Source organism: Phaethon aethereus (genome assembly GCF_964289735.1).
Source record: "Phaethon aethereus genome assembly, chromosome: 12".
NCBI lineage: Eukaryota > Metazoa > Chordata > Aves > Phaethontiformes > Phaethontidae > Phaethon > Phaethon aethereus.
In genome coordinates this window covers 10,782,555-10,796,951 of record NC_138588.1, presented here as the reverse complement: position 1 = coordinate 10,796,951, position 14,397 = coordinate 10,782,555, and the positions used below count along the sequence as shown (strand labels likewise).

Here is a 14,397-nt window from a genome sequence, read left to right as displayed (position 1 = left end):
GAATCTTAATGTAATGTTTTAAGTCAAAGTAGAAGGGAAAAAAAATATGTGGCATTCACAAATGTGCTTTCCATTACATAGTATATATGTCAAAATTTAAAGTACATGTCAAAATTATAAATGGCTTCTTACAGATTTCTCAGATAGTAGCTGAGAGAAATAACAAACTCTGTGGACATTCGTATAGATAGACTAAGTGGGTACCTGCTTTCCATGTATCAGTGCCTGGGTCATATTTGTAGGATGATATTTTCCATTCAGGAAAAACAAGCAACTATGGCACTGTAGGAAGTGCAGATCTATAGTTTAAGCTCAATTTAATCCTCATCTTTTATTTTCTTCCTCTAAATAAGGGAATAAAAAAAAAAATCTGATAAACTTTCATGCTATTTTTATTTGCTGCATAAGGATGACATATTTGTAGCATATAGAAAACCATTACATTTAACATAACTTTAAAAAGGAAAAATAATAAAATTCATCATTTCCCTCCTCTATCTTCCATATTCAGGTAGAAAGGTTTTAACCATAAAGAAAACTTTTATCAAACAAGTCAGACATTAGTTATTAACACAAAATAGTCGTCACTATTTTTTAACCTCTTCCAACGTATGCTGTTTCACTGAATACTTGAAATTAGCAATATTAAAAAATATTAGAATCCCAGATTTGGCAAATTAAAAATGGTCCAGTGTCTACATTAAGGTTAAGTGATCTATCAGCTTGCATACAATTTCTACCATGTTATACTTGAGACAGTAAAGAAATTGATAGGCAGAACGAAAAAGAACCTAAGAAGAGACGACTGGTTTCCCACTGATGTATTTAAGTGTAGGAATGGGCTCGCTGAAATTATTTTTATCTATGACTTCAGAATTTAAGTCTGCAAGAGATCACACAACTGGAATAATTAGGTAAAAAAAGGAAGGGATAAGTTAAATGCAGTAGAGTTAAAGCATTCTGTAACTGCAGAGGAATTCAGCTACTGTCTGCCCAAATACTATTCATGCACTGGAGAAATGTTTCTTATTTGCTTCCCCAGCTGAGAGGAATTCCCTGGCTTGTTTCTCCTACTGTTTCTGTATCATCCTAGCAGCCAGAGTACAATTTTGCTTTGATTTGGGAGTCCATTACACCATGATAATATGATTGCTTCGAGGAGCATGTTCTGGTACGTACAACATGCTTTTACCTGTGCTAGCAACACCAAAAAACTGTTAAGTCTATTGCTGGAGAAGTTCAAGCAATAAAAGCAACAGCTAATCTTCTCTAATCATAGGGAAGCAGAGGTATCCGGCTCTGAAAACCTTTACCACCTTTACCAAAACCTTGTTTTGCAGGACCACTCTTTAAAATCTTATGCCCATTGAATTGGTGGCTTCCTTAAAATCTTTTGAAAATTCAAACCCCAGTTCACAAGAGCAGCTTTCAAAAAATACAGGCTGAAAGTTTGGGCACTACTGAAGTCAGTGGCAAAAGTCCTGTCAGCTTCAGTAGGGTCAGAATTTCATTCATGATATTGATTCAGCTGCTGCCTTTAAATACAACAGTTTTCAGGTTGTTTCTACAGAAAGTCAATGTCAGGTGTGTTTATTATTTTAAACTACACAATTTCTTTAGAAAAGTAAATATCTGAATACCTTTACATTTGAAAGAGCAAGCTGTGAAGTCTGTCAGAAGGCATGTCTGTATTTCATACATTTTTAATATATTTAATTAAAATGGTTAATCTGGTAACTACGGAATAAAAGCTGTGCTTTTTTCTGTCACTCTCAAAGGGTGTTTCAGTACATAGCCAGAAGGTGGCATTCATGGTTAACAGTTAAAGGAATTAATATATGCTATTTCTTCTTTGCCTATGCGGGAGGCGAGAAAAAGGTTTCTTAGTATAGTGGCAGCTACTCAATTAACTATGATGCTTAAACTAATGCAATAAATTTGATTTATGTCTTCTTTGTTTTACAAGGAGTGGCAGAGTTATCCAGTAGTAGACATTAATCTTCATGACGAGACAGCAGGGACCTGGCAAGTTGTGTGTTCATCTTCCCGTAAAGAATTTGATAGTAAAAGTCCTTGTCTTCGGTTACATCATTTTCTTCCTCCAAATAAGCCAGTTTCCAATAATTCTTTGACCACTATAATACCCACTGTTATCAGAACAGTTAGGAAATTAAAGAAAAAAAATTATTTTATCCAGTCAATGACTCTTAATCGGATTTTTCAAAGTCTGATCATTCCCATTTGTGATCCAGTCGGTCTATGGAGTATTGCCATATTTAACATCTGTGTCACATCAGGCCTTTCCTGTTGCCTCAGTGATCAACAGACATCATATGATGATTCCCAGATGTTCAAACATGGTAGATCCCAAAAGACCTATTAAATTACACTGAAAGCAAAACAACATTCATGCTGTAAGTTTTGTTAAAATCAGGTATGTCTGAATATTCACAAACTTGCTACAAGATACTTACTGATATGCAAATTGCTTTTAAACATCAGTCAGATTCTTTGAAATGTCCACATTGTACAGTATGTAAGGACACCGTGTCACAGAGTTGCTATGACTTTCTGTCCTGTAACATAAGCAAGTTAAAATAGAATTAGGCATATATTTATATATGGAGAAGATAAACTACTGGATTTTTTTCTTTACTTATTTTTTACTATTTGTCTCCTATTACACAGAGCCTATGTTCTTTCAGATTTTTACTCAGATTTCTTGGTGATTATATGTTATTTCCCTGATAAAGCTGAACAAATTATTATCAAAGAAGCTTGTGCATTGCATTCTCTAAGCAAGGCAAGGCAGCACATGGTGTTTTTCAGCATGTCCACTTTATAATGATCCACTGAAAAGGATCATTATAAAGATCAAGACTTATTAAGATGATACTTAAAGCTTTGTTCTATACCTGAATATCAGTTACATGAAATTCTAGATTGGATTTCAAACAATAAATGTGACGCAGTTTATGCCAGAGTGCTACAACATTCTGCTTCAAACTGGTCCTCACCATTTATGATACAGTAATTTTAACGTGGAGATGAATATGCTTTACACCTTCCTGAAGCGAGCATTACTCTTCTGGCAACATTTCAACATCAAATTTTGTGCTGGCATTGTCAACAATGACAATGTCATTGTTTTCTGAATGATGTGCAGAAAATTAGTAGCTCACTTTTGTCACCTGTGAAATAGCAGCATAGAACTCGGGTGCAATTTTTTGAAGTCAGAGCAACATTTCTGCAGATTACCACATTGACTCATTTTAAGTTACAGTTTATTTTGCCTTACTCTTTAATAAGAAGGACCATAGCTACTTTAGAAAAGCCAGCAAAAAGAGGGATGTTCTTTATGTGATTATTTCTGATATGCCAACTACAAATTAAACAAGTTTTTAAAATAGGTTGATTTTTCTTCCCCAGAAAAGAGGTGAAGAAATTTTGGTTCAGAAATGAGTACACATTTCTTTTGGGTATTGTCCAAGAGAAAAGCTTTTTCCCCCCATATCCTTAGTAAAAAAACCGTGTGGGTCCATTTCAGAACGCAGCCTTTTTCCATGGACTTGTTACCTTGCTGTATCTGCAGGACGAGGCTCCGCTTAGGACCAGCCTGCTCCCGTTCCTCCTCGCTGGCCGGGCTCCCGGCTAGACTGCATCTCCCACAGTGCAATGCGCCACGCCCCTGCCCAAACACGCGCGGAGAGACCCGCCGCGGCACGCACGTGGCCGCAGGTGCTCTGGGAGATGTAGTCCCCTGAGGGAATACGGCCCGAAAGGGAGGCTCAAGCAGGCCAACCAGGTGCTTGCGTGAAGTAATGCTGCTGTACTGAAAGCCACGAGATTTGAAGCTGAAATGAAGGTTTTTTCCGATTTGGTCAGAAAACTGAAATATTTCCATTTAGGACGAATAGACCTACACAAAGGAAAACATCTTACAGTTTTTTTCAATGGTTTATCAAGTTAGAAATCTCAAGCATGGAGGAAATAAAAATGCTCTGAGTAACCAGGATTAGCACAAACCAATACTCTTTTATTTCCAGATTTGCCTCCACTGTGGAGTAATGATCTTGGACAGTCACATCTTTATTCTAGTTTACACATGTAACTAAGTTTTGTTGAACAGTCTAGAGTTGTCTGTGAGCACTGAGTGCCTAAGTATATGTTAATAGCAAAAATTATTTTTTTTTACTGCTACCAGAAACAACATAGGCACCTAAAAGCTACAAGATCTCCAAGTAGGAGCTGTTCAGGAGTCCATCCACACAGTAAATTTGCAAGATTAGGATTGCAAAATTTTTACAAGCTGCAGTGTGACAAATCTGCAGACACAAAAAAGTAGCTTACTGAGTTTTCAAAATTAGAATACCTATAGTATGCACATAAGTAACTTTAAAAAAAATCTGTATCTACATTTTTAATTAATCTAAAATGTTTGTAGGTCTTTTTAAAAGAAACATGTAATTAGAACCATATTTATTAATTAATGGCATAAGACCTAACAAGCTTTTGTTTTGTTGTTGACACTTGCAGAACAACAGCCAGAGATTTAGGGAAGCGAGGATAGAAGGTATCTGCAGGATCATGGAGCAGCATGTGGAATACAAACAGAGGAAGGAAACAAGAAGAGAAGCAAAGATCTGGATAATGGTAAAGCAACACATATGGAAAGTCAGCTTGAGAAGAACAATCACATATGCCAAAAATAATTCACTAGCTACATTTAGTTAGAAGATCTGGGGAGCAAATATAAGTATCCTAAACAAATGAAGTAGGTTAGCCAGAGTGTCTGCTGGCCCCAGGGTCACATATTCCTGCTCTAACTGCCAGCAGCATCCATGTGGAACAGGGAGCTTTCCAAATTCTGGCCAGTACTGGCTGTGTAGAGAAGACTGACTGTTCTTTTTCCTTTCCTGTGAAATGTATACTGCAATGCAAAGCCATGTCAGAAATACCTGCACTAGTTTATCTGCACAGAAAGTGCTGTGATATGCAGAATTGCTTGTTTATGTTCCAGAAGCAAAACCATAGTGTTAGCCTGCTCCTGTATATGAACTTCTTTTCATATCACCAACTTTCTTAATTTAATTTTAAATAATTGTTTCGTCTAAAAATATGGAAAGGGTTCTAAAACAGGCTCATGAGATGTCCTTACTGTTTTGGGCATTTTTTCAGAAGGATTCTCCTCTTTGTTATTGGGGTAGATAGCTGTTGGTATTGTTTTCCCAGTGTCAGCTCCCAGGTTTGTCCTGCAGCATCAAACTTGGGAGCTGACACCAGGAAAATAACGAAATGGGTGAAATTTGGGACCAATTTCATCCAGTGTTGTAGTCCTTTGGATTTCACTCTGGAACACTATGTTATACATTACTTAATTTACTTTGGGTCAATAAACGAGTATTAGTGTCAATTCAGTTTAGTATTCCCCCTTTTTTTCTGGAATTGTGGAACCGGATGAGCATACAACCTTATCTCTGAGCTTTATCTTTAAAGCTTACTACAACTTTGTTCTTGTATAGCGGGGTATTGGCCAACTGTTCTTTCAAATGAAATACTTTTCCTAGAGGATCACCTTTTCAGAATTACTATTTTCCAAATGCTAGTTTTCAAATGTATTCTTTCCTTATTACCAAAAATGCACAGCCTATGACCACGGTTTTGATAACTAACATGAAAAACTAAGCAGGTAATCTGCACCGTCATTAAATACATATAGTCCTTATGGACCATTAGTGGCTCTCACATCTGTGCCCGAAAGTCTTACTCACTTTTGTCTGTTTAACTCTTCACCCCTTCCCTCCTACTCAACATAGTCTTGTGGATATACCATTTCTGATTTAGCTATTTTTTTTTCAAGCTGAAAGACACAGAAGCCTGTAGAAATGTAAGAGTTTCCATATTTTTTGTTTGTGTGTTTTGTTTTTTGTTTTTTTTTTACTTTTGCTCTCCTTCCCCATTGCCAGTATTTTGAAGATGAAATTTGGGAAATCAGACTTCTTCAATGTGTAGAGAATTCATGCTTAGTTTCCATTTATTTTTCTATTATGAATCCAGAATTTGGGGCTGCTAATCGCTAATTCAACTACAGATGAAAACCTCCTTTATGGGTCTCTTATAGGTTTCTCTCAATGACTTTGGTCATGGCAAGCAATAACTTGGTTATTCAATAGACTGGTTTCCCCTGTAGTTATTCTTATTCTGAATCAGGTGAGTACATCCAAACTCTCCTTCTAATGCTATAAGTTTATTGCAGGGTAAGCTGACGCATAGTAACTTGTTTTGAATATTTAAGTCTTAAGGAATAAATAAGTGCTTTACTTAGGTAGTCAGTGGGGCCCAGAATCAAATCCAATATAATTTCATCACAAACTCATCTTTCCTCCCCTTTTTGGTGTTTTCTTTTGTGGCAGTAACTACCAAAGACCCAGATCACATTTCACCGACATTTCTCTTATTTTTAAGAGACATTCAAGCAAACATGGATGTAGCTGGCTTCAAATTCCAAGTAATTTCAACTGCTAAGATGCTTCTGGATCATTTTTTAACTATTTCTAGTTTCATCCTGCTGAAAACCTAATACTTCATATGGCTGTTATTGCATTTTCAGCTCTTACAGGTAAAGTAATTTGTTCATGGAAAACCAAATGCCTATAAGGTTGTTTGCCACATCTTCACATTGAATCTCTGACTGTGTTTTTTACATAGTATTAGCCACGCTGAAATCCAAGTGAATTCTGCATTTATCCATTTATCCAAGTATCTATTTCGTTTGAATTTCACAAGACCAATTTTCAAGCGCAGTTTTCCCATATAAGTAGCCAGTGCATATTTTCTAGTCACTGCCTTCATCTCATCCCAGATAGGAGTTCTAAGTTTGTACAAATTTCACTGCCTTTTAGTGCATCTGACTCAATAACAATAACATGTTGGAGCCATCATCTGTTTTTCTCATGTACTTTGACATCTCCTGAGTAGTGGGACTGTAATTGTTGTTTAAATAACCAGATATCTAGAACTTCTGCCCTGAGGGCCCACTCTTCCCCAGAGTCCGTGAAGCATTTTTCACCATGCCTGTGTAGTACTATGCCCTGGCCTGTCTTCTGCTTGTAACAGTTCTTTTAAATTGAAGCTTTTTTTCCATCACATCAGCGTTTATCTGAAACACTTCCCATAGTTTTTGTACTATTTCTGATTTCCCTCATTTTACAGACTGAATTAGTAACTTTTCATAAAACTTACAGAATATCATTCAGCAAATCACAATCCCTTTTTTCCATGAGATATAACTATGCCTGTGATTATAAAGCTCTTAGATACTGCTCAGCCAGCATATATTATTGACTACAAGCTATGACTTTTGCTTATATCTGAACTGAATTCCAGTCTCTTTTTCAGGGTGTCTCTACTAAATCATTAACACCTGGACCATTCAAGCTGGCTCACTAAATAGGTTTTCACCTTGTCTGTATCACTGAGCAATTAGGCTATGCAGTTGAATTTCCACAGGGCATTCCCCACTTACAAAGTCTACTATTGCTTCAGCAGAGACAACATGGCTGCTACCCTCCGGTTACAAGTAGGATAAAAAAAAAAAAAAAGGAAGTTGCAGACATATAGCCTTACTCAAGTTCTTTATCTAATCCAATTTTACAGCTAACAGCCACAGTGACTCCATAATCCATTGATTCCTCTCCACAGTGACTTATTTCAAACTCCTTTCTTTGCTTCTGGTCCATCCTTTCTTAAAGCCGAAGATGAGCCAAAGCCTTCTCTTCCTAATTCCATGGTACACTAAGAGGTTGCTTTAATACCTTTGATGGAGCTCCAATTTCTTAGTTTAGGCCTTATTTTCTCACCTGTGAGCTCTACAAGTGTCACTAATTTAAGCCATATGCAGTTTGGCCTGGACAGTTAACATCTTGCTGCCTGTTTCAAGTAGGAGGAGAAATTGGTGCTGAAATCAGGTGCCTGTGGTGTAATCAAGTTTACCTGTAAAGAGGCTGAAAATGCTCTTTCTCCTAGCCACAGCTGGCCCCAGATAGTGTGGTGACTGGAGACCTCCTTCAAACATTACTCAGTCCAACAACCTGGAAGGACTTCACCTTTCAGTTTGTCTTCCAGAATGAATGTCAACTGGTGCTATCCCCTTTGCTTTCTCTTTTGTCTCTTCTGCCTCCCCTGCACAGAGTCCTTTGCCAAGCAATAGCCGGTGGGAATGCCTTAAATCCTGAATGCATCTGTCTTTACGCTGCGTTTCATAGTGGTACATCATTGCTTCTAACAGGTGGGCCAGTGATTCCTTTCTCCCAATTTGTAACATGGCAGTTACCCTGAAAGTTCTTGTATTTTTTGCCATTGTCCTCTTTGCTATTACAAAGAGGTAACGGTAACACGCTCTGCAAACGCCTTTCTCTCCCAACCCCATAAAAATGCAGTGAGCGCGACAGGGAGTACACGGAGAGCCCTGCTGCAGCCAGAAAAGGTTATGTCTGAACGGCTCCCCAGGTCCACGCAAGAGTTTCAGCGGAATCATAACTCCCGAGGCGTCTCACGGCCAGGGTCGCGCGGCCTGTTGCACAGCGCATCTTCCCCAGAATCCGAGCGTGGTCTGGAAGTGCTTTACCAGCGTAGGCGTCGCCGCTTCTCCTGTTTACATCAGCGCATCGCTGACACGCAGTCGTGTTTAAGCGTACAGTGGACCCATCCTATACCCACCAAGCGAACAACTAAGCCGTTCCACCTGCCTAGCTCTTTCTAGGACATCTGCTGCTCCAAGAGGGAGGCGGGTGGTGGGAAACCTGGCAGTTCTGAACCTCGAGCTGCATAGGCGCAGCTATGGAGTTGAACTGCAGCTGGATTTTGTGCTGGTGCACAGCACCAACCACCCACGTTCTGGACAGCTGCAAGAGCTTTTATGTGGTAAAAGCTACACTGAAATTACGATGTACAAGGCCAGACCTGAGCTCAGCTGGAGGGCTACATGCAAAGACCAGAAACGAGACCTAGCGGAACCTTCTCTGCGCAGGCAAGCGCCTCGCGCGGCGGGGGGCGGCACCCCCCGCCCCGCAGCCGCCCTCCCCCCCCTTCCCCGCTGTCTCCATGCGACAGCGCAGCGTGGGCGTCCTCCAGCGCTCTCATTTGCATAGCCCCCGCAAGTGGCCAATGGGCAGGCGACTCTGGCTCCGTCATTTGCATGGGCCCCGGCGGTGGCCAATGGGGTGGCGGCCGCTGAGCCCGCTCAGAGGGCTATGCTCCCACCCGCGCGGGGTGGTGGGGCTGCGGGTGCGGGTGACACAGCGGGGGCCCGGGCCGGCCGCGGGAGCCTGCCGGCCGCTCGGCCTGGGCAGCGCCGCCGCCTCGGGGAGCCGCGGGGGAAAGATGTCGGTGGCGGGGCTCAAGAAGCAGTTTCACAAAGCCAGCCAGGTACGGGGAGCAGTTCCCGGCGCCGGAGCGGTGGCAGAGCTCCTCGGAGGGCTCTTTGCTGTTGGTGGGTGGGTGGTTCGCCCTGCGCCCACTCCCGGCCGCCCACCGCAAGCCGCAGCGGGTTCCTCGGCCGTCTGGCCCCGGGCGGCGGCATCGCTCTGTGGCACCTCGGGGAGCGTTTCCTTCGGTTTAGTCCGGGTCCTCCCTTTCTTATTGCCTCCTGGCCTCTCGTGTTGATCCGTACCAGGGTTGCCTGTTTCCCCCTTTTGCTTGGGGCTTCAGGTCTTTCTTTTAGTTCGTAATATTTGTTACTTAATGGCGGGTTTGTGTTTGTTCTCTGGGGCCTCGCTTAAAGGTCTAGGCTGTAGCGTACTAGCTTTCCCCTGAAGAGTTCATTGTGTTCTTCCACAAACTATGGGGTTTTTATCCTACCTGGCACACCATGTATTTGTCCTATAGAGGGTATCGTATTTTTCTAGAGTTTTCCCTCCTTTTCTAGATGCTGTACTCTTGCCTTCTCCTGAGTGAAGCTTCATCATCTCCTGACTCCTATCACTCCTGTTCTCTTTTCTCTCTTACAATGTGCTTCTCTCCAATATTGCTGATATCTCTCCAGAGAGAAATGGCTTTCTGTCACACAGGTGGCCTGGTTGCACTACACAGCACGACAGTGCTGACCCAAACCCAACTACCATGGTAGTACGGTAGCTTCAGGAAGTGGCAGCACTCGGATTCTTCTCACTGGAGGTGTTTGGAAGCCTCAGCTGATTTCCTTGCTTGTTCCAAGCCTGAGAGATCTGTGTTTCTGTTGTCTCTCAGTAATGATAACCGTAATACTGAAATTTGTGTCTGTAACCTATTCAGTCAAATTGGACAACTGCTCTTGTCTCTGTGAGAGTGGAGAAAATGGAGGTTTGTTGAGTGCTTTGCTTTCATCTTTCTAGGTCCTCCTTCAGATACCTGGTTTGTCAGCAGCCCAAATGCAGCATGAGCACTTTCTTTGTATATAGAGATGCTAAATATTTGTATCTAATGTTTATTTTCACTGTTGTTCTTTTTTTTGTGTAAAGTATTGATCTTGAAAAATGCCATGAATCTCTATCTTTCAGTTAACTTTCAATGTTTCTTTGAGAAAGTTTGGGACTTCCAGGGTAGAGAAATCTGAGGACAATTTAGAAAAGGTTTTGGCTTGTTTTGCACCTAACATACTGGTAAGTGATGCAGCCTTTGCTATGGTGCGTGTGTTACTTAAGAAGCAGAAGGTATTTAACTCGGGAAGTTGGAGAGGTAACCACAGTAAGTGCCGTCTGGTCTAGCAGCTGGTAACAGTGCAAGCTGCTTAGTCCTATCCGAATGTCAAGTAAATATGAAAAAAAAAAAAAAAAGAGGAGATCTGATAAAGGTAGTAGTAATAGTAAAAAGGAACAACAGAATATATTGAACTTGACGAAATGTTGTGGTATGACTTCCAGTATTCACCACAGTAAGGAACTGCGATGCATAACTCGGAGAATATTTTTCTTCTCAGAGTGGGTCAAGGGTAAATTTTCCATGTATTTTCAAATGCAGGACTGAGCAAGGAATTGAAAGGAACTTGGTTGAAAATGTCCCTCCACAGGGAAAGAAACACTGTTTTGTAGGAGATTAACATGCAGGAAAAAGATACTGGAATCAGATTTTTTTTTTGGTGCTTCAGGAAACACAAGACACTTCTTAAGAGCTCATTCTGGAATAATTCAGATAAGATGTTGGGCAAAGTATTAGTGGAAAAAATAACAGAAGAAATAGCATATATAGTTGATCAAAACATCCAAGTCTAAATAACTGATGCATTTATCTCTGACACCCAGAGACACAGTCATGCCTGTTCCTATAAAGGTACAAACTAAACAGTTGTTGAAACTAACAAAGTGAAACATGCAAAATGGAAATATTTGCACTACATTTTTTGGTTAAATTCTCTTACAAAATGCTAAAACAAGCAAATGCAAAGCATGAAAGAGGGATTTCTCAACAGAATGTTTGTTAAGTCTCCAAGTACTGCAGGATCACCTAAGGAGACATATACCTTTGCCTATTGAATGGATGAGAGATGCCAAGGGCAACTGTTAGCAGCAGAGACAGCCATTGCTTGGGGAAAGAATGAAATTAATTCCTTTAGTGTTCCCAAAGGAGAATGGGGGCAGATGACAAAAACTGGCACATTTCCCAGAGGACATTGAGGAATACTGGAGGGAATGAGACTTGTGCCAGGACATGTGATTAAGGAATAAGAATAATATTTGATGGGTGACACAACCTAAAGACAAAAAAGTCTGAAGGATGCAGCGAGTGGGTTAAGACAGTTTGTATTTAACAAGTCATTCAGAAATGTGAATAAATATCAAAGAAGTGACAAGATCTCTATATTTTCAAAAGATACTACTTTCATGCTAAAACAGACTTCTACGCAACTGAGATAAACCACAGTTCTAACTGAAATATTGAGTAATATAGATACTCTGTAGCTCTGTATACTCTATATAACTCTATTTTATTTTACTTAATCTTTCCAACTAAACCAGCCAGCTGTTGCAGAACTGTTTTTTACAAAAGAAAGGCATTTTGATTTTGTTTTTGTAAAAAGCCTGCCTCTTCTGTGTGTCCTTCTGTACAGCTTTTGTTTTAACTAGCAGCAATCACTTTTGCATGTAGGCTTAAATTCTAAGTTTACAGAGTGCAGGAAAGAAGCAAACAATACTTAAAATTTTATACATTCAGTTGAAGCTTCTGGGATGTTTGTCTGATGCATGTCAGCTAGGCTTATCTAAAGTTACAGTTAAGTAAATAAGTGTTTGCTTATAAAAAGTTAGCTCCTGACCTTCTATTGGTTTCTAAAGCCCTCACCAAAACCAGGCATGACACGCTGTTGCAGACTTGGTTGGTGTAGTAAAAAGTCACTGTGTCTCTGTTTGTAATCCATTAATTCACAGTAAGTGTTCTTGATGGTCTTCTAGAATTTTTTACCCAATTGTATTTTTTTCCCCACTAAAAATAGCGTGTGTGTATAGGTTTTCACCTAGGTATCTGGTAGTGAGAGTCAGAAGACAACTCCTGAGTTATGAGCATCAGTTGGAATTACTGCAGTAAATTCTGCACCCCGAGTGAGTGGCATTTTAACTATTTTTCTATATATTCCAATAAATAAAGTGCAGTTCTACTCTGTTATCTATACCCTAAGAATTGCTTCCCCTGGTGTCACAGGACTGATAGACCCAAAGCTTGTGTATAATCCAAAGGTTATTTAGCTGTTGTGTGATAGATGATAGTTTTCAGGCACACTAGAATTTTCGTTACTATGTTTCTTATTTAGGTTATAAGTTTAAATTGAAACACTCAAGTGGACTGGAATGAGGATTGCTCCCATTCTGTCCATTTTGTATCAGTGATGATCCCTTGAGTATAACTCATTTGATTAATGAAATACCAAGCAGAACCCGTGTGGTGTCTTAACCACCTCTCGCTGGCTGATAAGTGAGGGCAGGCTGTTTCTCAGGGCTGATTAACTCATGTGCAAGTCTTGTGGAATTACACTTTTTTCTGGTTTTTAATGTATTTTCACATAGATTATTTTTTTTTTAGTTAACCTTCAGGGAGTTCTGTTTGTGATGAAAATATGTCTCCTGTCACTTTCAGCCTCTGACATACCTGTTTTCCTGTTTTTGGTTTGAAACCTTTTGATGTAGGTAGGTGTATCTCTGCCTACTGTTTTTTTTACTGCTTGTTTTCATGGTGGTTGTGCATGTGGGATAACCCAGATGGTGGGAGGTCTGTATCTTCTGATGCATACTGGGAGTATTTTTAGTGGTGTTTCTGTTTAGAAAAGCAGTAAGCGTAGAGAGTGAGTAAGAAAGCCTTAATAGGCAGCAAATGCTATTATAATTTCTACTGTGCTCTAAATCTGCAGCCAGGCTAGTGTCTCAGTGTAAAGAAAGGTGATTTTTCAAAGTAGTTGGAAGCTGGTGAGCTGAAAACCTTCCTCCCTTAGAGTGCTTTGGAAGCTCAGCCATGATGCTGGCATAGGAAATCTGGTGTTGACCTTGAATTCATATGTTTTGTGTCTGTCTCTTTTTTTTTTTAATTAATTGTAGCTAAAGTCTTTGTATAGCAGCAGCCTCATTATTAACAGCTTATTTCTTAGGCTTAGCTTCTCAGTGATAGTAGAAATAAATACTTTTTTGAGGAAACACATGACTGCCAATTATTGTGAATATCCTATTGGCAATGTAGGCATCAACAGTTACGGTTAGTGTATGCAGACTGGTTTCTTAAACCTTCTCCTATTTATTGTCAGTGAAGGAGAGGTTCCAAGAGAGTGTGAATCAGGAGCTGGCTCTATTGTCTATAGATAGAGCCTAAGGGTGAGCAGATTTTCTAACCAAAACAACCAAAATCTGTTACGACATTTTTGCCTTCTGAAAGGGATTTAACTTAGTGTAATAAAATATATGCTCTGTGCTCTTGACTCTTACATATCCTGAATGGCATTTGTCTTTTCAAGTACTGCATCTTTTTTTAGTAATGTTCTTAAAGGCCTTTTTCTATTTTTTACATTTTTTTTTTTTAAACTTTTGGCTATCACTAACAATTGCAGGGATGCTGCTGCTTCTCTCCCAGATTCTGCTTTTACTCCATTGATCTATGTGGCACTTTGATTTAGTCTGTTGGAATGAAGACCAGATCAGAATCAAGACCACCTTGGTCCCCAGACAAAATAAGCCTTGTTGATTGGGTTTTGTTGTGTGGGTTTGGTTTTTTTTTTGTTGTTCCCCTGACTGTTTTTCTTTTCTGTTATGTTGTAGATAAGTGATACCAGCCTAGACAGAATATTTAAGCCTTTTTTAAAGTCCATGTTGACATTGAATTAATACGCAAAAACTTTATTTACACAATTGCTTGCTAGCAAAGGAAGTACTTTGGTAAACTGAGGAA

The 14,397-nt window shown here is 39.8% G+C and overlaps 1 protein-coding gene across 1 annotated transcript in view; it reads left to right on the top strand.

Moving 5' to 3' along the window:
* Positions 1–9,381: 9,381 nt before the first annotated feature.
* SH3GL3 (SH3 domain containing GRB2 like 3, endophilin A3) overlaps positions 9,382–14,397 on the top strand; it is a gene marked incomplete at both ends in the record, with an annotated part of 56,898 nt that continues 51,882 nt past the window's right edge. The window contains one exon of the mRNA XM_082005278.1: positions 9,382–9,426. Within this exon, the coding sequence (XP_081861404.1) occupies positions 9,382–9,426 (45 nt within the window). The remainder of the gene's footprint in view (positions 9,427–14,397) is intronic.